Here is a 27607-nt window from a genome sequence, read left to right as displayed (position 1 = left end):
TCTAGAAAGGTCACCATGGCCATTAAAGAACTGGAAGAAGACATTAGGCTAATTCAAGCCAAACTGGAAACCGGTTTTGATGCCACTTTGCTTGAGTCTCTAAAAGACAAAAAGAATTCTCTGCAGTCCCTGCTGGATGAACAGGTGAAGGGCGCCATTGTCAGGGGGAGATTCCAGAATATTTCCCAAATAGACGCCCCTACACAGTTTTTCTTTTCATTGGAGAAGAAGGTTGCTCAGGCAAAAATCATTCACTGTCTGAAAACTGCAGATGGGACTGAAATGACGGAGACCGAGGAGATCTGGGAATTTGCCTTAACATTTTACTAAGACTTGTTCTCTGCAGAAACAGTGGACTTGTCTTCAAATACAAAAATTTTCTTTAATGACCTACCACAGTTGTCTCCATCCACCAAGGAAGAACTCGACCTGCCACTATCATTCGATGAGCTCACTAGTGCCCTTGGAAGTTTAAATCAGAACAAAGCCCCTGGGATCGATGGACTTCCCGTCGAATTCTACAAGTCCTTTTGGGATATCATGGGTAAGGACTTCCTGACTGTGTTCGTGGAGAGCATCAGGGATAAAGAACTTCCTGTGAGTTGTCGGAGAGCAGTTTTGACTCTTTTACCTAAAAAAGGGGATCTCTGCAACATTAAAAACTGGCGACCGGTCAGCCTGCTCTGCTCAGACTATAAAATCTTTTCTAAAGCGTTGACTCTTCGTCTGAGGACTGTCATGAACTGCTTGGTGGCCTTCAATCAGTCATACTGTGTCCCTGAACGATGCATTTTTGATAACATTTTCTTTGTGCGGGATTTGGTATCTGCCTCTGAGATTTTTGAGTTTAAGGCGGGTCTCATCTCATTGGATCAAGAGAAGGCCTTTCACCGAGTAGACCACCAGTATTTATTTAAAGTTCTAGAGCGGTTTTTGAGACCTTTCTAGGATATATTAAATTAAAGTACACAAATGTGTTCAGTGTTTTAAAAATTAATGGAGGATTGGGAGCCCCATTTTCTGTTACAAGGGGCAAACGTCAAAGGTTTGCACTCTCCGGTATGTTATACTCGCTGTCCATAGAGCCCCTGCTCCACAGACTTCGCCAATTACTTCACGGCCTGTCATTGCCTGTGTGTCCCACTGCATCCTTTAAGGTGGTGGCATATGCTGACGATGTCACAGTTGTCATCACTGAACCTGATGATGTTGTCCTGCTGCAGGACTGTTTACGGGTGTTTCAAATGGTGTCATCTGCCAGGGTCAACTGGTCCAAATGTAATGCCTTTCTGATGGGCAACTGGGACTGTCCTCCCCCAAGCCTCCCAAGTGGTTTAACATGGAACTCTAAGGTGTTTAAACATCTGGGAATTTACATTGGGAAGTCTGGAGCCACAGCTGATAACTGGGAAGGTTTAATTGACCAAATTCAGGGGAGACTGAACAAATGGAAATGGGTGGTCGCCAAGCTCTCTTTTCGGGGTAGGGTGCTTATTATTAATAATTTAATTGCTTCAGTGCTTTGCCATAAATTTAGGTGTGCAGATCCTCCAGTTTGGTTGTTAAAAGAAATTCAGGGGATATTGCTGGATTGTTTTTGGGACAAACTTCATTGGGTTAAACGCAGTGTGGTACATCTGCCTGTGGATGAAGGTGGTCAGGGCTTGGTGGACATTCTGAGTAGAATTGAAGCTTTTAGGCGGACAGATTTACAGCGTCTCTTGTATGCCCCTCAGCCTTTAATGTGGAGGAGTTTAGCATTTGCTTTTTTTCATAGGGTCGGAAATCTTAATTTTGATTGGCAACTCTTTTTCATTGATGTCAAGCGATTGGCGCTATCTGTGCTGCCCACCTTTTACCGCAACATGTTATTGATTTGGCACACTAAAACAAACAGAGTGGGTATTAATCTGGAGTCAGTCTTCTGGTTACTTGAAGAACCGGCAATATGGAATCCAATCTTGGAGTTTGACTCGGTCAGTTTAAACTCACTGCTAATGAACAAAGACTTTACCAAAGTAGCCAACTTTATTGATCCAGTCAGCAACCAGTGGAAGTCTGGGGCAGCTGTGGCACGTGGGCTCAGGATTAGGTCTGTCCGTCTTGGGGGGTCGATAATCAACAAACTTAAAGTCTTTTTAGTGCAATTGGGTGCAGGTCCTCTGTGTGAGGATTATATCTCGGGAGATCTCATAAAAGAGGCAGAACCTCCTGAATGTGTCATTACAATTAAACCAAATGTAAAAGATTTTATCAGTTCTAATAAGTCAATTTTAAAAATGAATCACATAAATGGAATTCCGTTCCAAAATTTGTCAAAAAAAGAATTGTATGACTGGTGTCTTAAAGTGTCCCATTTTATGCATTTGAAAGACATGACTGATACCCTCTGGAGGAACACTCTGTGCCTACATGACATGACATCTCCAGCATGGAGGACTTTATATAAACTGCCAATTGAGAAAAGAGTTGGGGACCTGCAGTGGAGGATCCTACATGTAGCAGTAGCCACCAATTCATTCTTAAAAACCATTGGTGCCAGCACAACAGATCAGTGTCCATTCTGCCTTCAGAAAGAAACAGTTTATCATTTATTTCTGTATTGTACCAGATTACAACCACTGCTGCATTTTCTTGATTTATTTTTAATGGATTTGGGAATTATATTTAATAACCTCATTTATATTTTTGGAATGTCGGTGTCGAGAGTTTGTAAAAGACAATGTTTACTTTGCAATTTTTTGTTAGGCCAGGCCAAGATGGCAACGTTAAAAACGAGAAGAAATAGAGATAAAGATCAGAAAACCACTGATGTTCTGTTAATGTTTAAGGTCCTCCTTCAAAGGAGATTGAAGATCGAATTTGCATATTTTAAACTTATTAATCAATTAGATATATTTAGATAAATCTGGGCTGTAAATGATGTTTTATGCTCCTTGGAAGATGAATGTCTAGTATTAAAGTATGAGTAGGAAAACTGTGTTATTATATGTTGTTTAATTATGACTGTTAATTTGACTGCAATTCTGTTATAATTGTTAATAAAGGTCTGTTTAAAATTATCTATCTATCTATCTATCTATCTATCTATCTATCTATCTATCTATCTATCTATCTATCCATCCAATCCAATCCAATCCAATCCAATCCAATCCAATCCAATCCTATCCTATCCGATCCGATCCGATCCTATCCGATCCGATCCGATCCGATCCGATCCGATCCGATCCGATCCGAGACCCTAAGAGTTATTTGCAGGGAGCTTTTGATTTCCCTGTTCTCATCTGTCTCACCCAGAAGTACTTTCACTAGAGACAAGTGTTGTACTTGAAGTTCTCCTTGATCTTGGTTTAAAAGACCCAGCTAGTTGAGTCAGAGTTAGGAGCAGAGTAACTGAAAAACTCACCTGGACAGAATTAGCTAAGGGTAAGGAGGAAGAATGTCCTCTTGTATTGTGTGGTGCTGTAAAAAAGAAGCAGCCCAAAAGCCTGTTAAGGTATTGTACTCAAAAGTGTCTTTTGAACCTGTTTTGAAGTAGATGTGGATGCTAGAGTTTGCCTCAGACCCCAAACCACACCTACTGTGCGATTGGTTGCCAGTGTATCCATGTCCTCCTTTACACTACATTTGTTAGTTAACTAATAGCAACTAAATAAATTGGTCTTCATAAAAATCTCAAAATGTATATTGTCTAAATCTGCTTTGATGTCAGCTAGTAAAATGGAGAACATTCTTTAAAGAGTTTTAAAGGTCTGAATTTCTATTTGCTTTGGAGTTCATTTGCTCAAGAGACAGCTAATTGGGTGATCATAAAAACATTTTCAATATGTATGAGGGAAGAACAATAAGAAAGTAAACATTCTCTTAAGGATTTTAACTGAAAGTACTCAATACTTCTGTAATTGAGTAGATTTTGTAAAATTACACAAAAATTATTTTATATTGCTTTCTCTGCATGGGCAGAGTGGTGGTCCTAAGGCCTAGGGATCTGCACTGGTAATCGGAAGGTTGCCGGTTCAAATCTCATAAACACCAAAAGTGACTCTACTTCATTGGGCCCTTGAACAAGGCCCTTAACCTGTAATGGCTCTGTTCTGGGTATGACGTTAATCTGCATCCAGCCCTGCATTTAGGCCCTCCAACCTGCAAGGAAAACTTGGGGGTTGATGGCAGAATTGGCACTCCAGACACCCTAAAAAACCTCACACTGGTTCCATTCCATCTGAATTTGTGTGGTGCTGAGGTGGCTATACTCGGGTCGCAATCTGGGATCCTGAGTTGGTTTGTCATGTGGTGGGTGCGGCAATGCGCTGTATCAGTGTGTGCTCCTAACCTCTCTTTCTCTCTCTGTGCATGTAAATTAAATGTTACAAATTAATATGATAAAAAGGAATACTTTTCATAATTTGTTTTTCATAACCCAGTAAAGTAGTTTTTAAAATTAACATTAAGGTACAGAAGACATACTCAGTATGGTGTATAATGTCCTTAAAGATGATTACAATATTGTTTTTCTTTATATCTTCTGCTTTCAAATATAAGAGGTGATTAACCTTTCCTCTATCGAGTAACACAGAGTTAGTGCTGCTTCCTCATTATAAGACGACAGCCAATAAACTTGGATCACTTGAAGCAGCTTTTGAAAAAACATTAGTCAGCAGTTTCTCAAAGCTTAGTTGCTGTCACACTAGCTGAAGAATATGTTACATCTTATTGAACTGAAAGTTACTTGTACACATAACATTTTTCCCCTCTTTACATGCATCAGTTACTCTCAATACTACAAAGAAATTGATTTAATAACTAATTTTTATTAGAATATGAACTAGATTTCATTAAACAAAAAATTCACAACTAAACACACATTTTAGTAGGACTCAAAAAGTTGGAAGCATCCTTTTTTATGGACAGTGTTCTCTTTGTCTAATTGCTATCAGGATTATAAAGCAAGATTGGAAATACCATTCTATGTGCTCTTGCAGGACTTCAACTAGACCGGATGTTGCTATTGTGACTGCGGTTTATTCAGATGAGCGTCAATGTTCTCAGAAAGCAATCCTACAGGTGCGGTCTACACAGCCAGCTAGGCTGACAAGTATTATCCTAGCCGAAGACCTTTGTAAGTAATTGCTGGCATTCATTTGAACATATGTTTTGTAATGAATTAGAGAAAGAAGAAAGTATAAGAAGAAAAAGTCTAAAACCGTCTTATTTGTGTTAAGTTTTCTACTAGATTTTGTTTTGATTTCTAATTATCTTTAAACACATTATTTTGTGCAAATTAAGTTCTTTATTGTGAATTTAAATTTCAGCAGTTAAGTTATTAGTACATTGTTTTTTAGTTGATGAAAGGTTTTTCTGTCCTGGATCTAGCCTGGTACTTGAGCTTTTTGAAGGCAGAAGCCATCCCTTTTCTAAATGCCCAAAGGTCCAATGTAATTATCCATGCATCCATTATCCATCCTGGTATATCCTAACTACAGCGTCACGGGGGTCTGCTGGAGCCAATCCCAGCCAACAAAGGGCGCAAGGCAGAAAACAAACCCTGGGCAGGGTGCGAGCCCACCGCAGGGCACACAACACACACACAACAACAACACACCAGGGACAATTTAAGATCACCAATGCACCTAACCTACATGTCTCTGGACTGTCGGAGGAAACTGGAGTACCCGGAGGAAACCTACGCAGACACGGGGAGAGCATGCAAACTCCACGCAGGGAGGACCCGGGAAGCTACCACTGCGCCACCATTCCACCCCCAATGTAATTATAGTGTCTGATATTATGGTCTGAGAAATATCCATCACGTAAAGATAAATCATTAGAGAGTTATGTTACTGCCACCATTTGTTTCCTTTTTATTGTTGTTTCTGTTCATTATGAAGCATTATTGTTCCTTTGTTTATTGGATTATGTAATTTCTGTTAATAGTGTTATGTTTATGTCACAATTGATTTTATTATTTAGTTTTTCTTGTACCTATTTGAAATGATTAGTACAATCTACACATCTTTTGTGGGGTTTGACATCCAACAAATTCAATTTTGATGTTTGCCATTCAAGATATTATGACACAGTTAATTATTTTGAACATCATGCTGCATCTTGTTGTTTCTGCATGCACTGCAATCTTCTGGCAACAGCATTAATGTTGCAATGACAATGTGCCAGGGAAATCCAAAGACTGGCACTTATGTTGCATTCTAGGTTGGATAAAACTGTGTTATTTCTAGCAATCATTTCTTTGGTGCCTTTCTGGTTGAAAGACTTATTTTTCTGTTTTCATTACTTCGATGCTTGTTTAGCTCCTTGGTTTGACGAAAGATAGGCCTGATTCCTGGTTCACGCTTCTTGCACAGCTCTAATTTATGATTTTCTTGTGGTCCTCTACAAAGAAATGTTTGCTGTCTGTTGAAACAGGACAATATATGAGATCTAAAAAATGTGAGACCCTGAGAGAGAGAACATAATTTCAGAACCCCAATCACTAAGGTAAATAGTTAATGAACTTGCCATAGTGGTCTATTTCATTATCTGTGATGACTTGGCAACTGAAGTACAGCTCCTTAAAAGGAAAGGGGGGTTCTAAAGAAAGCAAAGATCAGGACAGAAATAAAAAGCAAAGATCTGGACAGAAATAAAAATAAAATTTGATGTAGGGGTAACAGGCATTGAAAAGGTACCATTCAGTGTGCCTCTCGTATTATTAGAAAATGGGTCTAGGTAGCCAAGCCTAATGTAAAAGGTTACTTCTGCTCCCTGCAATAATTAAAAAACATTTTGGCTATGATAGTGGAGCAGCAGAAAATGATATTATTTACAATTTTTTACAATCAACTAGTACAATTCCATTTACCTATACCAGTCAAGTCAAGAGTTCTGTTGGTAAATGGACATCGTTTTGGCAAGGGTTTGACTGACTACTCTACATCATGTACAGCTTAAAATTGGGTTATACCTTCAGGAAACCATACTGTTTTTGTAATATGCTCACAGGTCTCACAATTAAATCTTGGCATTTCATGGTCATTGATTGGCAGTACAGTAAGTGTACGTTGTGATAAAACTTGTCTGCATATTACTCCATCTCCTCTATTCAAATGGATCCTGACAAGGTTGCTGGAATTTTCAACCTGAGAGCATGAAGTAGGTTCAGTGCTTTGTGGGCCTTGCTAATTTTTATAGAGGATTTTATGCTGCTTGTTACTGTACTTATTGTGGGGAGAGTTAAGAAATGTATCTGGGCTTCCAGAGGCTAGAGACTCTTAAATCTAGACTCACTTATATGGATGGCTATTCTGCATCGCCCTGACATTTCATTACCTTCATGGTGGAGGTTGATGCCTCCAGCATGAGGGGTGCATTCTATTTATTCTCTGTCAACATTTTCCTGATTCATGCAGACTTCATTACTGCTCCTTCTTTTCCACAAAATGATCAACTGTTAAACAGAATAATGACTTAGGAGATTGTGAATTGTTGGCTATTAAACGACTTTGGATGATTGGTGGCATTGGATGGATGGTGTTCATAATACTAAGATAGATGCAGTGTCTCGCATGTTTGAACCTGACAGGGTAACAATTGAACAGGAACCTGTTTACCTGCTTGCAATAACTGTCTCAATACACTCAGCTTCTTTATCACTGGTTCAGAAAGATTTATTGTGAGTATTCCATTGGGTTTTCTGTTTTTTTGATTTTCTTGTGTCTTGACTTTGGATTTAGTGCCCAGATTTCATATTTGGACTTGTTTGTTTTAGATTTTTAAGTAAATCATTTAGGCCCTTATTTTACCTTTATCCTTTGTTTGTTTCTTTTTTATGTCATGATAAATTCCTCCATTTATAAAGATTCTTTGTTAGACTTTTCTGTCAAACCAGAAGTTTAACAGTTTCCATTCCTCTGAGTCACATAAATGTATATTTTTGGGACATTTAAAGTTTTCTTGAACTTTTAAAGTCTGTTCCCCATTTTGAGCCTGTACAGGCATTGAAGCTTGCCTGTTGCATCTGGGATCAGGCTGCCTGGGGGTGAAACCTGCCTTTTGGGTTCCATACCAGGTGAATGTTGGTCTGGTTTAGGATATTTTGAGGCCTATACCATCTTTGCATCATTTCGTGTGCAGTAAATCACAACACAGGGAGTGCTAGGATCCTGCTGGTCAAAAATCTGTGCATATGACAATAAACTTGAACTTCTGAGAACTGTGATAATCAGTTTTATACCAGTGTTTTCAGGCTTGATACAGATTTCATGAACAGGTTATAAATAAGCATGTGAAACCCGTCTGTTTAAGGCTAGTATGAACAGTAAAAGTTCATCCTTCTTGATGCTAGCTGAAGGCATAGACAGAGCTCAAGAAAGGCTGTCAGTTTCTATGGTACCAATGTTAAGCCTTTATGACCCCTTTAAAGGTGTAATTGAAGATCAGTAGTGCAATGGCACATGATGTATTAATGTATTTAGACGTGGGGACTACTTACATCCCATCTTATGCCACCTCAGTGTGTGGCACCAGCATGTCCATTTTAAAGTTAACAGTTAGTATATATGAGACATTAAAATGAATTACTATCTCATGATGGTCTACTAGATAAATGACCACAATTTACTGGGCTGGTCACGGTAATACTAAAATACAGATCTTGTTGAATCTTCTGTGTTACAGGCTGCAATTAATGAAACTGAGTAGTTGCCTTACTAAGAGTATACAGACATGGCTCAAAATATTGGTATGCCCCCATTTTATCCAAATAATACATTCTTCCTAAAAAGTCTTGAATTTAAAAGTTTTCCGTCAGTTTTGTCATCCGTACCTGAATTTCTTTTGTTTTTGCATTGAAACAAAATTTTAAAAAGCCATGAAAAGAACTAAATTCTTGCTTATTCTACAACATTACAAAATGGCCAGGGCAATTTTATTGGAACCCTTTAGAGATTATAAGAAATAATTGTCTTGCAACGATCCTTCAGGTAGATTAATATTTAATTATTATCACAGATGCCTTCAACCTTGTAATCACTCATTCAGCTAGTTTAAATGGAGAGAACTCACTCATTTTTTGTGTCACATGATACACTGGAAATGAAAGAAAAGCTGAGTCATCTGAGGGCCAAGACAGACAACAGCAACAGAGCATGGTCAATGTAAAGACGATAAGACCATCTCTAAAGATCCTGATGTTCTGATGACAACTATTTGCCAATATTATCAAGGGTATAAAGCCCATGTGACTGTAGCTGACATGCCTAGAGGTAGCATCATGAGGAAAATTGAACCAGGATTGCAGAGAAAGGGTAGAACAGTTTCAAGTTTTTCAAGTCCCACCATCCATTGCTGCCTGGATGAAAACAGGCTCCATGGTAAAAAAAAAAATAAAAGACCTTGCATCTAAGGGGGAAACACAAATAAGCACTGGGGTTGAGAGAATGTCCTTTGGGCAAATTAAACAGAACAAGAGCTTTTTCAATAAATCACACCAACTCTCTCACATTAAAAAAAAAAGCTTTCAAAGCAAAGAACACTTTCACTACTATGAATCATGGAGGGCTGTCTGTGATGTTTTGTGTTTAATTTGCTGCCTGTTTGATTCTGTACAGGGCACAATAAAACCAAAAGATGATCAGGGTATTTTGGGGTGAAATTTAAAGTCTAGTGTCAGAAAGCTTTGTCATTGTCAAAGATCATGGATCGAGCAGATGGATAACAACATGAAACATACATTAAATGCACCCAAAAATGGAGTAGAAGAAAACATCTGACTGTTGTAAAGTGGCCTGCTATGAGTCCTGATCTGAATCCCATTCAACAACCATGGAAAGAGTTGAAAGTCCCAGTTGGGACCTGGGACTCTCATACCTTAGAGAACTGAAGAAGTGTGTGCCAAGAACCACTCAAGAAGTGCAGAAATCTCACCAAGACCTGCAGAAAGCACTGAAAAGCTGTGCTACAAAATATTCAGTTATTGGTACCAATATTTTTGTACATGTCCCTTTCATTTCTTTAATTATTTAACTAGGGGGCTCTGCCCCCAGCTCGCTTCGCTCGTCCACCCCCGTGTTTGGTTTACCGAATATACAATACAATACAATTTATTTTTGTATACCCCAAAAATCACTCAAGAAGTGCCGCAATGGGCTTTAACAGGCCCTGCGTCTTGACAGCCCCCCAGCCTTGACTCTCTAAGTCGACAAGAAAAAACTCACAAAAAAAAAACCCTTGTAGGGAAAAAATGGAAGAAACCGTGGGAAAGGCAGTTCAAAGAGAGACCCCTTTCCAGGTAGGTTGGGCGTGCAGTGGGTGTCAAAAAGAAGGGGGTCAATACAATACAGTACAATACATAGAACAGAATAAATCCTCAATACAGTATAAAAATTCTAGAAGTACGGAGTAGAATTTCACAGTATATGATATCACATAATATGATTTGGATTTGTTTAGAGTCCTGGAGACCTAATTCATCAAGCTGCCTCTCCCATTTGGCCATTCCACATCTGAAATAGCGCTAATCCAATGAAAGGACCCCTCTTTCCCACGATTCCTGCGATCCTCCATCAGGGATGACTTTACTTTTGGCTGGCAATATACAATTTAAAGAGATTGTTATTTTCTTAGGAATTGTTACATATGCATTATTTTCAATTTTACTTTAAAAATTTTTGTAAAAACAATACTTGTACTTTATTTTCGGCCACGTGCGTGGTTATATCTCGTCATCGCCAGACATATATAATGCTGCTTGCGTTGTGAAGGGGAGGGGTGGCTGAAGACATGCTAAGGGGATGCCATTGAATCATCTGCTGTCTTCTTGTTGCTGGTGAGCTGCACGTTTTGCTTGTCTCTTGTTGTTGTTTTAAGAGCTGGGAGCACATGATGCTTGTCTGACAGATGCAATCCAGCAACTGCTAGGTTAGATCTCTGTGGACTTGTTTTAAATGACGGCTCACTGCTTGGTCTCGTGTGACGTTCTAAAAACAATACTTGTCCCTTTATTTACGGCCCTGGGTGTGGTTAAATTCTTTCTTGCAGGACGTATAACGCTGCTTGCGCACGGTGGGGAGCCTTTACAGCCGCTGTCCTTTTTCCTACTTTGTGTCTCTGCTGCTCGCGTTGTGATCACTTCTGCGTCATCATAAATAAACACCTGACTGAAATTGTGTTTTCTTTGAAATTAAACGTGTTGTTGCTTTAACTGTTGCGGGTCCACAGATTCTCATAGTGTATGTTCCATGTTTCTACGTTTTGTGCATTGAATGATGTGCACTGAGACACCTGTATCTGTGTGTGCTACTTCCCTTTACACTACTGTTTTGTGCTTTTTTTGCCCATTCTCTTTCGTCTCGCGGTTCTTTTATTTGTCTTTCGTGATCTTAACGTGAAGATCACGTATCGTCTACTAGTCATTCATTCCACAGGATTTTTTTTTGTAATAGAGAGAAATAATATATTCACTCATAAATCAAAATCTAATTTTTTGCTCAGTTAAATGTGATTTAAGAAATTGTGGGTATCAAATATTTTTGTCACTTTCAGCTTATTTCAGAGAAAATTGAGGGTTTTTTTTAGTTTATTCTTATATTCTTATATTTCTAACCATTTCTGTACAGGAAAGAAAATGTTTATAAACCTTTACTGAACAGTAAAGCTAACAACATTTTGGAGACTGAAATGTTGCAAATATGACTTCAATTAAACATAAGGAAGGGTAAATTAACCACAGGACTGTAGGAGATAAATAGTGTTTACTTCAGTCTTGTGAAAAACTATTGAAATTGTAATCATAAGTAAATCATAAGACTGTCTATTTGAAAATAATGTATCAAAAAATTCTAAGCACGAGTTTGTGAGTGGAAGATCCTACCATACCAATAAGTTAGACTTTTTTGAACAAGCAACTAGAGCAGTAGGTAAAACTAAAACACTCAACACAAATTCCAGTATGAAAACTGGCACCACATTTACACTGCCGCTCTGATGTGACCTGATTCTGCTTCTTTCACATATACAGTATGACACAGATTGGATTTTGGTGTGAACAGCCAAAACCATCCATCCATCCATTTTCCAACCCGCTGAATCTGAACACAGGGTCACAGGGGTCTGCTGAAGCCAATCCCAGCCAACAAAGGGCACAAGGTAGGACAAAATTCTTCAATGGAAATACACAGTATCGGTCCTCTTAAAAATTGAACTGAAATACAGTCTGTACATCATATTCACCACTTTTGATGTGTAAGATGTTTGTCACTTCAATACACTTTATAATAACGGCTTATTTATATGTATTAACTAGTGAAGAGTGCTGTGCAAGAACAAAGCAGTTTCTTCTTATTGTATTTCCGAAGTGGCAATGACAGATTGGCCATCTGTGAAGAGGATTATTTGTGTTCTTTTTTTGTGTATTGTATTTACCCCTTTGTTGACACCTATTGCATACCCAACCTATCTGGAAGGAGGTATCTCTCTGATTTTCCTTTTCCAAGATTTCTTCCATTTTTTTCCTACAAGGCATTTATGGAAGTTTTTTTCTTGTCTTCTTAATAAGTTAAGGCTGACTGAAAACAGTCTGTTAATCCCATTGAGGTATTCCTTGTGTGATTTTGGCCTATACAAGAAATACATTGCTGTTTATTATTACTAGGGGGCTTTGCCCCCTGCTCACTTCACCTGCCAGCCCCCGGGCCAGCGCTACTTGCTAGCCTCTTTGAGGTTCTGCTGCTCATGTATTGGGATGCAGATGTACAATTTAAACGGATTTTTATTTTCCTGGGAATTGTTTCATATGCATAATAGAACTATCTATTTTATATTACACAGAGTAATTGTTAAAAAATAGTAAAGCATAACAATTTGAAAGTAAATTCTGTTTCATGTTGCGTTAAGAGTTATTCGTTAAGTAATATGATTTTTTTCTGTTTGACTTTAAAATACTTTTTAAGCTTACACTTTTACTGTAAAACTTCAGTAAAAACAATTTTTTGAATTAAATGTTCGTCAATATCTCATTGAATTTTGATTCTGTATTTGGACTTTCATTGTGACAACGCAACGTATAACTGCCCGTGATTGAATTTCGTTTCTTTCTCTCTATTAAATCAAATGACATTTTGGAATGTTTGGCTCTGAGATTTGTTAATTGTCTTTGCAAAAGCCATTCTAACGGGAAACTGTTAACGTGTTAATATGAATGGCATATCAAGATCTCCTTTGTTGTCTAATGTTATCCACGGACGATTTACTACATTACCTTTCTTAGATACATCCTTGTTTCTACAGTAATTCGTGCAGTGGAAGACTGGACAGTGTTAACGGTTGTAGATATTCTTCGGGATATTGTAAGTTGATGTTTTCATGTTCTGCACGATCACCACCAACTGTTTCAGCATAGTCTGTTGATACGTATTTAACCAATTTTCCATGTAACTAATTGACATTTTTGCCATTAATTCGTTTGAGTTCAGCGTTTCTCGGTGCTAGGATTGCCGGTGTATTCATTTTTTCTGTTAATAACCCATTGTGATGAAATTCTTCAATAAGATTTGGACATAATACGTCTTCTTTAATTGGGAACTTAAAGTGAGGAAAACGTTAAACTTTATAAGAGCTGAGAGAGCAGAAGCTGTGTCTGACAAAACGATTCACATGAATGAGAGGTGAGAGCAGCTTTAGCTGAGTACTGACAGAGGCAACTAAAGTTAAAAAAGGTATGATTTTTGAACTCATTAAAAATGACAAAAGTCAAATGTAAACTAGTTATTTCAAATTGCTGCTATTGAGAAAGAAATTTTAAATTTAAAAGAAATATTTTAAAAGTGCAGCCATGAACAGTAGCTGAATACACACTGTTTAATTTTACTGTGGCTGGGATGAGCAAGCTTGACTATGTGCAGAAGCAGCATTACAGATGTGTAATGCACAAACCTCATTCCTTAGTTGGCTTAGATCTTAATTAGGGTAATGAGATACTCCAAAAACCAGTATGGAACTGGGTAAATAGTAGGGGTCAGTACAACTCTGAATTGTGTGGAATAATATTTTCTTATGTTTTGTTATTATTTTACTTTTGTTATTTTCTTAAATTTTTGTAATGTCAGTATTAGAACACACACTTACATCATTCACCCATGTTAACATTTCCCCTTATATACAAAAACTCCACATAAACCAATGACTAAGATCACTTTGTCTGTTATTAGTGTATTGTTGGCACCTTGTTACATATATCAAATCAACCATACCAAAAAAGAAACATACCATTTTGTATGCATATCACAACCTACAATCTAAAATTTCACATTAAAACCTGTCAGCAATGTTACTTACAGTGTCATTTTCATCTGTACTACAGTTTGCTCAAAATAAATAAAAATGTTCTTTCCTCTAATTTGCACAATTTCCTGATATTATGACATATATTAAGCTTTATGGCAGGGGTGGCAAACTCCAGGCCTGGAGTGCTGCAGTGGCTACAGGTTTTCATTCTAACCCTTTTCCTAATCAGTGACCAGTTTTCACTGCTAATTAACTTTTACCCCATCACTTTAATAGTCCTGCTAAAAAAGTTCAGCCCTCTGAATTGATTCCGTTCTTCATTAAATAACAGCCAAGCAGAAATGAGATGTGAAATGAGCTAACAGATGACCAGCTAAAATGGGGCTTCAAACTCCAACCAATTTCACTCCAATCACTTTCTTAATGAGAAGCCAATTTTTGCTGTCAATTAAACCCGTTATTTAATAACATGGCTCGTCGCGGCTCTTATTCTGCCACAGCACACATTTTGAAAACTGTTGTTTTTCTGTTCTTTCTAAGAGCACCATCAAAATGTTTTGGTGACCTGAGAGATCAACCTTACCAAGACCATCACCTCTCTTTAATTTCAGATATTGTGTAATGGGTACAGGGGAGCTGGTTATGTGGAGGCTTGTTTTGTGTCTCATTATTGTTTGGCTGCTAAATAAAGAAAAAGAAGCAACTATGGGGCCTGAGTCAAGTTAATTAAAAGAAGTAATCAGCAGCAAAACTTGGTCACTAATTAAAAAGATGGTAAGAATGAAAACCTGCAGCCACTGCGGCACTCGTGGCCTGGAATTCGCCACCCCTGCTTTATGGGAACTCAACAAAAAGAGGTAAATATAGGTGTAGCCCTAGGCTCATGTAATATTCCCATTAATACTGTTTACTGGTTGCTTAAAAAAATATATTTAAAAAATATATATAAATCTATTCTAATAAAAGGCAAAGCCCTCACTGACGCACTCACTCACTCACTCATCACTAATTCTCCAACTTCCCCAGCAGTGCTGCTGTTCCTGTGTGGTTTATGTTTCTTTTTCTTTTTCCACATCCCTGACACAGCTTTATAAGTACACTGAAATTAACCGCATATTGTTTATTAATTTAATGCATCTGATTGTAAATAACCTGTCACCCTGTTACAATATAATGGTCCACAGAATGGTCAAACTATTCTAAATACCATATTTGCTTTAGCATTGTTACTGTCACTGCACCTTCTTCTTCTTTTTTCAGCTGCTCCCGTTAGGGGTTGCCACAGCGGATCATCTTTTTCCATGTTACTCTCACTGCACCACTCGGAGCAGCTGATTGGAAAGAGAATTATCGGTATACAGCATCAAGCACACACTGCCTCAGCAATGCTTCCTATTTGAACTGCTTCTCACACGGCAAATGCTTCAAAACCTTTACTGTACGGACCTCGCGGTTCATAAACAGATTCATCCCACGAGCTCTAAACGCGATCAATCACTCCATCAACTGCTCCTTGTAGAAATGTTTGTACTTTAAGTACAATCACCTCACTGTAAACTTGCAATACAGTTATAATATCGCACAACCTGAGCCACTTTATAAAGTGCGTATTTACATATGACGATATCATTTTTAAGATGAAATGCAGCGAAATATGTTTATTATCTGATACAGATAAAACTTTAACTTTATTTAAATAATTACAGTATATTGTTAATAATTAAAGGTCACGGTGTCGCTGCACTAGCAAGGATCTGGCGCTTCATTCACGGATTGTTCCTGCCTCGCACTGTATGCTTCACTGGGACTGGCATGAAGGATAGAATAATTAAACATGTACTACAAAGATATTTCAATGTTCCTTAAAAGTTTTGAAGAAACGGTTTTATAAGCTTACAGATGGCTTAATGTCAATTACAGAGCTGATTGTGTGGCAATTGGGTATTTGGAGAAAGAAAAGGAAGGACAGGAATTGGGGGTTAGTATGTTTGAAAGAGACAGTACTGCTTCAATAAATTCTTTTATCGAAGGTCACACACAATCACTGCACCACCATGTTCCCATGTTTAATAACGTGCTTTATCTCCTATAATCATGAAAATATCACGTATACATCTTAATATTTTAGTTATTCAGAGAGCTGTAATATCACGAATGTAATGGATTCTGTGTCCTGTCGGAGGTAGAGAAAGCCGGTTTAAGAAGCACGTAGTGATTCACACACATAGAGCACATAGAAGATCAAATACAAAACAAAGCATTTAACGCACTACTTTAGTTACGACGGGTTTTGAGAAACTAGTAAATTAAACGATTTTAAGATTAAGTTTATGATGTTCTACTTTAATGACAAAATAAACTACGTGATTAAAGTGGAAATTTCGAGATTAAAGTTGACATTTTGTGATTTTTCCCCACTGTGTGCCTTTTTTTTTCTCTGTACCCTAATAAGCTTTCATATGACACTCAGATGGTGGGTTACGACTTACCTTTTCACGGCGACTTTGATATGTGACTTTTTTATTTCGGGCACTGTGAGACTTTGTGAACTTGAGCTTTCGAGTTTCTCCGACACGCTATGTCACTTGATCAACTTCCTTTTCTTGTTTATACCACTGTTTAAACCAACAAATAGTACATTTTTCCTTGCTTCCACTTGGTATTCACTGAAATTGCTCTATTTTTCCTCATGGTTTTCCCATTGTCTTTTCACAGAATGCTGAGCTTAAGTGCTATTTATATTGATTTGCATATTCAAAGAGGTGTAATTCTGGGAGGAGATGGGGTGGGACAGCAGGTGCGTGCACATGACTTATTTTTCACGCTGATTGGGATTTATGTAGCAGAAGAACGTGGAAGTTTATGTACACACAGATTCCTGCATCTAGATTTTTCTGTGCATACGTACATTCCCGCTTTTGTGCTTATGCCATGTTATAGTGTGAGTTCTACACACGCCGTTATACATGAGGCCCCAGGTGACTAAAGGAAAGCCTGGCAACTCCTCGGGTAATGAGGAAAAACAGCAAGTTTCACCCCATTTTGGACAGACTAGCTCCTTTTTGCTTGTAGCGTTTTGCAGTGAGCTTGCCTGCCTGCAGGGCAACTCCATCATTTTTCCACAGCATGGAAGTACTGTGTTTGGACAATGGACACTGATATTCACGCCGCTTATTTGTGAATACTGTGACCTTTTATGTTGGCTCATTAGAGTGAATGGGCCTTAACGTTTTTGGCCACCAAGTTCCCAAGCGTTGACGTGGCCTGCAACGAGGGGAGTTCGTGTTAATATTATTTTATTTTGGTGGTCGCTGGCTTGTGTGTGTGTGTGTGTCTCTCTCTCTGGGCCCCTAAAGTTGTTAAGTTAAAGTGAGGTTTTAGTAATTAAGTTTGCTCATATTATAGATTTGGTTATTGTGTTTTTCTTTAACAGTGGGGTGTTTTAAGTGCTGGTAAAAGCAAACAGTTAAAAGTACATTTGTAAGGTTTAAGTACACTGCCTGAACCTATAAGTATTTGTTGTGAAGGGTAAATATACTGCAATTTGTGTGAGTTTTCTAATTTCTGTAATCTTGTGATTTGTGGGAATTTTGATTGGTCTTAATTATAAGTAGTTTTATTTTTTTTAGATATTTTTCCAATTTAGTAAATAAATTTTGTTATATTTTAGGAGCATATTTGTATTGTGAATTGTGTGACAAGTTACTAATTGTGAAACAGCTGGCAGCTTATTACAGGGGAGTAGGTATTAGTTAAGGGATTCTAATTTATCCTCCAAAAACACGTATTTAAAATTAAAGAGGTTTTCATAAATCAGCTTAGGGAAATAGAGTTTATGAACTTATGAACATAGCTATCGTATGGCTAAAGGGTAAAGAAAGCGCTACACAGATGTCTAGTAAACTATGAATAATGCAGAGAAAATGATGTATACCTTACTTGTAGCATTTAAAAATGTATATCAGGTGTCATTTTTTGAAGATTCCTTGTGTGTTAAAAGAAAGATGCCAGGGTACAATTTTTGATACAGTCCTCTACTAAAGACTAATTTTGAAACTTGAAGTGATTGCCATCTGTGGTAGTTTGCAAAACTGTTTTTTAATTTGGTTAGTCAGCCAGAGAAAATTAATACAAATAATGGCAGAATGCTTTGCATACGGTAAGGTGATTAATGAATTCCCACAAGGATCTTGATGTGGACTGTTACTTTTTCTAATTCATATTGTGACGTGTGAGTCCCTGTCTTGCACCCCAAAACACAAGGCTGAGTCTCAGTACTTTAGCAAAACCAAGTTTGTTCAGCTTGAAACAGTAACAACACGGTTATTTATTGTAGCTGGATCTACCACTCTCCTATACACAGACACAGCAATCAGGCAGGGTGATGGCCAGGTTAGTAGCCAAGTAATGCTGTTCCCTGCATTTATAATGTTCCTTGCATCACCCATTGATGGCAGGTGTGCGACCGCAATCGACTTGGATCTGCTTTAGTTGTGATCCACTGCCGCATTGGGAGCCCGTGGTTGCCCCAGCAACTGATAACCTGCAGCAATCGCACTTCGGGGTGCTCTTTGGCGTGTCATCCCGTTGAGGGGAGTCCCAAATAACTTTAGAAACCTTGCAATATAAAAGGATATTTATTCTGATATAGTTGGCATACTTGTGACATTCACAGATGGCACTGAAATTGGAGATCTTCTTATATAATATGCTACCGTGGCTGTTTATTTGTCTGTCCAGGATTTTAAATCATCTGTAGCTTGCAAACCTGAAATTTGGTATACATATACTACGCAACATCTACTATCTGCTTTCGGGGTGATGATTGACCTCCAAGGTTATTCCTCTTTTTATTTTTATTTTATTTTATTGTAGAATCAACTCTCAGCAGTGGCCAACAGGGCAGCGCATGTGTAAGGGTACCATTCTCATTCCCTACCATCTTCACTGTCACTTTCAATTCCTTCTTCATATCCTAAATCATTCTTGAGGCAGATTGAAGACTTAAGTGTCAGCTTAAGAGAAAAATTAAAGAAAATGTACTAAGTTATTGCAACACAAACACTGACTTAATTAGTTTTAATGTGAAAAGATACCAACGAAAGAAGAGAAGAAGCAGGCTGCTAGGTTGGAGAAAAGAAGAGCTGCTCAGGAAGCAGCAAGCACATCGACCTCTGAGCAAATGGATGCTAAACATACAGAGAAAGAGGATGAAATCTATGAATGCTCAAGTCAAGTGTATTCACTGCACGTTATCGTGCAGAGCTCCATTACTGGTATAACATAATTCCTGATAAGGAAGCAAAAACAAGTGTCAAAAAAAAGACAATCTTTAGAAGGAAAGTGTACAAACAGAAATCTGTAAAGTGCTATATGCTGATTATTATTGTTAAAGCAAGACAGGAATTGTTGACTTGTAGGAAATAAACTCTTGGACAGATTTTAAAAGTTTTTGTGGAACCAATGTTCAGATCAGACATTGCATAGAAATAGTCATTAAAATAAAAAAAAAGTTTGGTTATATTGTAAAAACTGTTGAATATATATCAAGAAATGATAAAGCTCACGTTGCATAATGTACTAGTGAGCAAATGTGTGAAGTTCTGGATACCACACTACAGAAACGCACTAAAAGCTGGGCAGAGAACAGAAACCAAGTGTATCATATGAATAAAGGACATTTCCTGTTTTGACAGGCTGAATAAACCCATATAGTCTTGAGCAGATTCTTGAAGGCATCAATAAAATGGATTTATCTGAATTCTTTTAGTTAACTAGTTCAATAGTGAATCAAGTATACTTAGCAGCATTGAAAATTAAAGCAGCACTCATTTGTGACTGAAACCAGAAACCATTTCTTCATACAAAGGGTTTGATGAAATGAAAGGTCTCCTCTCTTGTCTTAAACTTCTCACGATCTTCCTTTCTTAACTAAGAATGCAGTAATACACAGAAGGTTTATGATGTTTTTTTAAATAATAATTGCAAAAAATCAGGACAGACACAAATACCAATGATGAGCAAATTATGCAGTCAGTCACTTACTAACCTTTGTCTGTGGACATGGGAGTGCTGGAAGAAGAGGTTTCTAATTGTAAGGGGCAGACACACTGTTTTATCTTGGTAGAGTAATATATGTATTGCTCTACTTTCCCCTATTGTATTATTAATATGTAGCCTTAGAATACCTAATCTCACAGACTTACCACTGTATATAACTTCTCCCCACCTTCCCTTCTATATCTATAACCTCAGGCAAATAGATGTAGTAAAAAGACAAGCAGGAGTTAAGTCACACATAAAATAATGTATTACTGATAATATTCATAAATAATAACAATGCAAAGTACATTTGAATATTGGCAACCATACAACCTGATCAAATGGTGATGTGTAATTCAGGAGGCACACAGACTTGCAGTTACTTAAAATGTCTCTAGTTAAGGCATCATTGGTGCTCAGCTTTCAGCCACATGTCTGTTCAATATGGCTGCTGAGCTGTGCTCTTCATTGTGTTGTCTTCATCCTCACAGGTTAGCAAGAGAGATGCTTCTTCCATCATATGTGGGTCAGAGAGAGAGAATGTGGTTGAGCAAGTACATTTATAGATGTTCTCTCCAATTCCTAGAACCAATAGGACATCATGGTACTTAAAGGCCTCTGAGACAAGCCAATTCCAAACAGCCATATCTCAGACCAATGGGAGTAATAGTACATTTAACACATGCAACCCCCCCAAAGACCATATGTTAAGCTAACCTGGCTTTGTGTGGGGGATCAAACTGGTTTAAGACACATCCCCCCAAATCCTGTCATAAAATTACAAAGAGACAGTCGTAAAAAGGGTTGGGGGTTGTGCAAACACAAATACCTCTCACCACTTGGTTTGCCTAAATTATAAATAAAGACATACAAAACATTTATCAAGTTATATGTAAAATCTCACATCACAACACACACCTTCTAAGGGGTGAGTGACAGGGGTAAGGCTTAAGAAGGGACAGAAGTGCAGGGTGAAGTGTATTAGGAGTGAGGAGACTAAAGGTGACAGAAGGTGGTGACAGGTGTTGCAATAGGAAAGCTACAGGGCTTTGATACGTGTTTTAAGGTTTTGGAGGTATGCTCCATAACCCAAATTAGTAGAGCTAACGATGGTGCTCCATTTTTACGGAACTGAACTTAGCAATAAACTTAAAGAGGTCCTAACAGCCTTGAGCCCTCCTGTTCTTATTTACATGGGTCACTACAATACTATTAAAAGAGAAGCTAACTACAAACAAACTCCCCATTGAGCCGACTGCAAAAGCGTAGACAAGTCAACATATAAAGTATTGGAGGCTGTTATCTTTATGCCTTTGGTCAATTCATAATAAAGCGAAATTGCTTTGCGTAACTCACTGCAGCCTGTATTGTTTATTGAGAGAAGCTTGTGCAACATTCATTACTCTGCAAACAACACCCCGATTACCCATGTGCATATATTTCCCAAGTAAAAAAATGTAAAAAAAAAATTTTCATTTTTTTTATGTAAAAATATTACTTTAAGATTGTACTTTGCATGTGTGAAAACAATGACACTCATCACATGTCTGAATTATTATGTATTTTTTTATGTTTGACAAAACAGTAAAAAACAACCCATTTATTTAACATAGGGCTAACTTCACGTATGTCAGTGTATCTAAGCTCCTCACATGGGCAGATTAATTCACAATGTCATCCGTTACGATGATCTAATGCATCAGGTTTTTATAAAATTCTGGGATTAAAGTAGTGTAGTAACCAGAAAAAGTTCCGGCCTGTTGTTTTAATGTCTCTAAAGTTCAGGGTGACTTTGACACATGGTGAGTTGTCTTGGTTGTCATGCACAGTAAAGGCGCTGTTTTTTTGTTGTGTTCATTCACAGGCTTGGTGTATGGACTCACACTTAAAGCACTCCGTACTCTGAGCTAGAGCAACGACCTGTTAAGCAGCATCTATTCCATTAAATTCAATGCAAATGTATTACTGAATAATTATGGATAATGTTTAGTTAATTATTAAAGGCTTCCTGATGGATATCTTTGTCGTGGACCAGTTTTTATTTTTTACCCATGCCGCATGGACGGCTGCCGACAGTAAGAATAGCCACAGGTATGAGAGACAGTTTGTAAAAATGTTGATAAAATGTTTCCAGCATTAAGTTAAAAATCCTTATGCAAATTATTTCACAATTTCAATTTTTGCTTGATTAAATCTTGTTTAAATATCAGACTTAAACTACCTAGTGTAAGAAGCTAGCCCGGCCACAGACAGGCAAGACAACACAGTGTCCACAACACACACGTTTATTAGTCCAACTACTATTTACAATTATTATTTACAGTTCAGTCCTTGGTCCTTCTGGCCGCCTCCACACCTGTCTTGCAAGCTCCGTCCTTCTTCCACCCGACTCCGGCTCCCCAAATGGAGTGAGATGGCTCCTTTTATCTTGCCCCGGATATGCTCCAGGTGCCTGACGATGAACTTCCAGCAGCACTCCCCAGTGTGGCGGAAGTGCTGCCTTTACACCCAGAAGCACTCCAGGTGTAAACCATCGCTGGTCTGTCAGCACTTCCTGGTGTCCCGGAAGTGCTGTCTCCCAGGAATCAAGGTCCATCCAGGTGCCCAAGGAAAAGTGCTGCTCTCGCGGTTCCTCCTTCCTCCAGCCTTCCTGGCGGTGCAGTGTTCCTGGCCGTCTATCACACTAGTAATAGAGATATTTACCTGAGATTCACATTAGTAGATGACATCATGCAAAACTTTACAATAAGCAAAACTATTATTTTCTTAAATAGTAAAAAGCATTGCTGCATGAAATTCAGCTTTTCTTACTATATAAATGGTAAGAAAAATAATTATTTAGCCTTTTAACCTATATTTCTAATTCATCATCTAAGTTTGTACTTGACAGGAGAAAAATCTAGAACTAACAATCAAATGTGTTTGTGCATTTCAAGTTGTACTTAATGTTCACCTACATTTGAAAGATCTATCTTTTTTTTCAGAAATATTACTGCACATTAGTACACCTTATGAGAAAATATAAAATCAAAAGATCAATTTTGTAAAGGTGAATCAATCTTTAAAATTACTTAGATGTGATTGCCTAATGCTTTACTTGTACTTGCTGACTACTACTCAGTACTACTTCCAGAGGATTGGACACCCATCTTTAGCACAGTACCCTGAAACCCAGCTTTGCTTTGTTTGAGTCAAGCCTTGAGAAGGAAGTGCATTATGGTACCTGCCACATGTGACAAGTAGCAAATGTCGATCGAGATTGGTATACAGGTAAATAGGAGCCATGACAAAGCAATAGTGGGAAGGCAAAAAGAACTATAGAATCGATTATTTTATTGTCTGTAAAGGGTCAAACTAAGCAAGAATCCCAAAAAATAACAATTCTGAAATAACACAAGACTTTAGAATAAGCAAAACTCCACTACAATTACTATTTTAGATGAACAATGTATTAAAACTATAAAAACAGACTATAGATTAAACAAAAAATACACACAGAGCGGCGCTAACAAAAATAACTTAGTTCCTTTTCCAAATATCAATAACGCACATAGTAGCCCCTCCAAAACATTAAATATGGCACTGTTAAATGTTAGAGCTTTAACAAGACGTTTTTTATCAACGATCTTATTAGTGAAATGTGGCTTAGCTCAGATGGCACAGTTGTTTAAATCGAATCCGTGCCTCCGGATTACAGTTTTACTTCTGTGGATCGCCAAGGAAAGAGAGGCGGCGGACTAGCAAACATTTACTCAATGTAGATGTCAATTTTGGTAAATTCAAGTCCTTTGAGTATCTCGCCGTTATTATTCATGGAGATTCTCACTTTCCAGTATTATCTGTGTATAAACCTCCTAAATTTAACGCGTCTTTCTTTGAGGAATTCTCTGACTTAATGTCAATTTTAATTACGAACTATGTCACACTCTTAATAGTCGGCAACTTTAATTTTCATATCGACAATCAGTGTGACCTAAAAGTAAAGGGATTGTGTTCAGTAGATGCAGATGTGGGTAATGTTAACAAGAAAACATTAGCAAAGCTATTTTAAGAAAGACCTCACTTTACCTGACTATATCTGAACAACACCTGAGAAGTTAATTAACAAATAGATAAACACGTAATCTACTGAGTTTTAAGGTATTGTTTGCTCAAATAAAATTCAGGATAATCTGATAATATGTCATCATCGTCTGTTTCCAATTACAAATATATTTTAATCATTACATTACGGATCATTGTTGGAATTTAATATCTTAACAAAACACTGAACAAAATGTCATGTTTATAAGTGTTATCCTAACCTAATGCTAAAAATCCTGAAAGTTATGTATACAATGTACTGTATATGTTACCCTCAATGTGTGAAATTAAGAATTTTGTTGAATATCTAGGAAATGTATAGAATGCCGAAAATGGGATGTCAAAGTATGAAACGATTAAAATTTCAAACATTTCCTAGGCATTCTATGCAGTGCCAAAAGGCAAATAGTATTTGTAGTTCTGTATAATGCCTGGGTATTGTATACATTGCCTAGGGAAAATATATAGGCATATTAAAGTAACACAGACTCTTCATGCTTTACCTTAAAACATAATGAATTCTGTAGATTTCCTAGGTATTCTATACAATACCTGTTTTTCACACATTGCTGCTAACATATATATATAGTTTAAATCAGTTTTCTTAAACCTCTTGTGCATGAAGTGTCCTGCTGGCAGGACACCACCAAATTTCAAAGTTTATTTGTGTTATGATGCAATAATCCCACACAAGTCAATCAAAAACAGTAAAGATATTTTTACATACCCAAAGGGTGCCTTCTTTCAAATAAATATTAAATTTCCATGTTGTCTGCTCTCTTCACATCACAGCTGAGTTAATTTGCTTTTATCAAATATTCCTCCTTTGTTGAGCCACATGCAGTGAAATCCTCCTTACCATTGGATATCAGAGGTTCAGGGCATTCTAATGACGTATAGCTGTCTATGATTAGTCATTTGTCATAGATGTCATAGCTGCGTGTAAATGTCAACTATAATGCCTATCTAACAGCTCATCTCTAAGCATTGTTATGCACAATTGTGCACAAAGTTTGAGTCTGATTCTGAAGAACTTTTTGACTTCATTGACAAAGACATCATTGATGAAGGACTTGAGGCTACACTTGATTTTAAGTAGTATGACTTTAAAGCATTGTGGTGTTCACAGCATGCAGTTTTACATTCAAGTATCGTGGCTTCAATTACCATACCCAGAAGCCCTCTGCTACACATTCTCCTTATGTTAGTTTTCTGGGCAGTTCTCTTTCAAATCAACTTAAAGTACACCACAGCATTTCATAGCATACTGATGACTAATTGTTAGTCTAAACTCCAGACAATCAAAGTTCACTGTATCATGCTATGTTGTGACCGTATAAGGAAAAAAGATAGTTTCAGCTAGTAATTTCTTTATGGTATAATTACCCCCAAATCAGAAGGGAGAAACAGCACCATGCATTATCTTTTATCCCTATTTCTGCTTGTTTATGCTTGTTTCACCCCAGCTCCCCCACCATCGTCACACTCCAAGATGGGAAAAATGAACACAATTAGAAAAGAGAAATGAAATTGGACAGCAACTGAGGGATCTGGGAAATTGAAGGAAGCATGATTAGAAATGGGATAAAAAGTCTCACAAGGACGTGTAATCCCTTCAGCTGATGGAGGCAGATTACATCATGAACAAATCAAATATGCTCGCGAGCTGGCAATGGCCTCCTTTGATTCAAATATGGCTAAGAAAAACTGGTTTTAGGTGTATGTATCTGTACAAATAGTTCTATGCTCAGGGCTGCTTGTTTGCTACCCTGTGCACAGGGTTACTAGCAAAGGCACTGTCTCCACCTCAGTAACCCAGCAAAGGAAGAAGCTGGTGTGAAAATGTATGACTCTGTTTATCATAGTATATTCCATACATGAAATGCAAGAGAAAAGCAAGAACAAGAAAAATAAATAAATACATAAATAAATAAAAACACACAGAACTTCTGTGGGGCAACTGAAACAGAAGGCAAGAGAAGATGTATGAACTGCAGCACGAAAATCCCAATCTAGTGTACAAAATGTAAACTTACTTTGTGTCTAGAGGCAAATTAATTTTTTTTAAGGATTGCCATGAAAAATAATTCTAAAAGTAAAGCTTTGTATGAGTACATAGTTATACATATATAGTTTAGTTACTTATATATTATATTATTGTGGTGGACTGCTGCGACTCTTGCCCAGCCAGGACACCTTGAGGACGGAAGGACCGGGAGAGAGAGAAAATACCTCCCATGAGGCACAAGAGGGCAGTACCCCTGGTTTGCATCGGGATTGAAGCTTGGAAGCTCAACCCTGCTTGGGCCCATGGCAACCGGCGGGGGGCACCAGGACAATTGTGGAGCCCTGGACTGCAGCACTTCCGCCACACTCGGAAGTGCTACCAGAAGAAGATCCGGGGACACTTGGAGTACTTGCAGGTGCTCATGCAACACCCAGAAGCTAATGGAAGCGCACTGGGAGCACTTTCAGGTACAATATAAAAGAGGCTGCGTCACTCCATTTAGAGAGCCTGAGTCGGGAGGAGGAGGACAACGCTTGCAGGAGAGGAGTGGAGAAGAAAAGACAGAGAGAGAGCGAGAAAGAAAAGGAGAGAAAAGGACTGAGCATTACTTGTGAGAGAATGCTGGGCATTGTGTGCTGTGTAAAGAAAAGAAAGAAATAAAGGTGTGTGCTTTTGGACTTGTGTCTTGGTGCCTGTGTCAGGGCTGATTAACCAGAGATCTGCAGAGATGGCAAGGGACGAGCGGGCGGGTGGGCAAATATTTTAGAAGCAGGATTGTATGTTGCGAGAGGAGAGGGGCGGGACGGGGTGTTGCCAATCACTCGGTGCTAAAGCTAATAGCGGGGACGAGGCAGAGCGGAGTTCACAAGAAAAGAGTATGGGGAGGTGGGCTTTCGAGAGGGGGATGTACATGGTAATAACAGGGACGGAGCAGCTTAATTACAGTAGCAAGGGGTATGGAGAGGTGGACGGGTGAGAGGAGGCTATACATGCTAATAGAGGGAGCAGAGCGGTACTTCACAGAAAAGAGGATGTGGAGGTGGGAGGGCAAAAGGAGGACCGATAAAATAAAAAAAGTCTAGTGGAACCAGCCTGTCAGATATCAGAAATAGGGTGTCAGGAAGTGACGTCTCTGTACTCAGTGTCAGTGCAGTCTGTGTAGTGCTGCTAAGCTTATGTCGAGAATAAAGTCGACAT

General features: G+C 38.1%; 1 protein-coding gene across 1 annotated transcript in view; it reads left to right on the top strand.

Annotated features, from left to right (window-relative positions):
- Nucleotides 1–27607, top strand: part of LOC120540473 (nuclear pore membrane glycoprotein 210-like) — a 319549-nt gene that overhangs the window by 3242 nt on the left and 288700 nt on the right. Inside the window, exon 2 of the mRNA XM_039771311.1 lies at nucleotides 4983–5119. Coding sequence (XP_039627245.1) covers nucleotides 4983–5119 — 137 coding nt within the window. The remainder of the gene's footprint in view (nucleotides 1–4982; nucleotides 5120–27607) is intronic.

Source organism: Polypterus senegalus, chromosome 12 (genome assembly GCF_016835505.1).
Source record: "Polypterus senegalus isolate Bchr_013 chromosome 12, ASM1683550v1, whole genome shotgun sequence".
NCBI classification, from domain to species: Eukaryota; Metazoa; Chordata; class Cladistia; order Polypteriformes; family Polypteridae; genus Polypterus; species Polypterus senegalus.
This window is presented reverse-complemented; position numbering and strand designations above follow the sequence as displayed.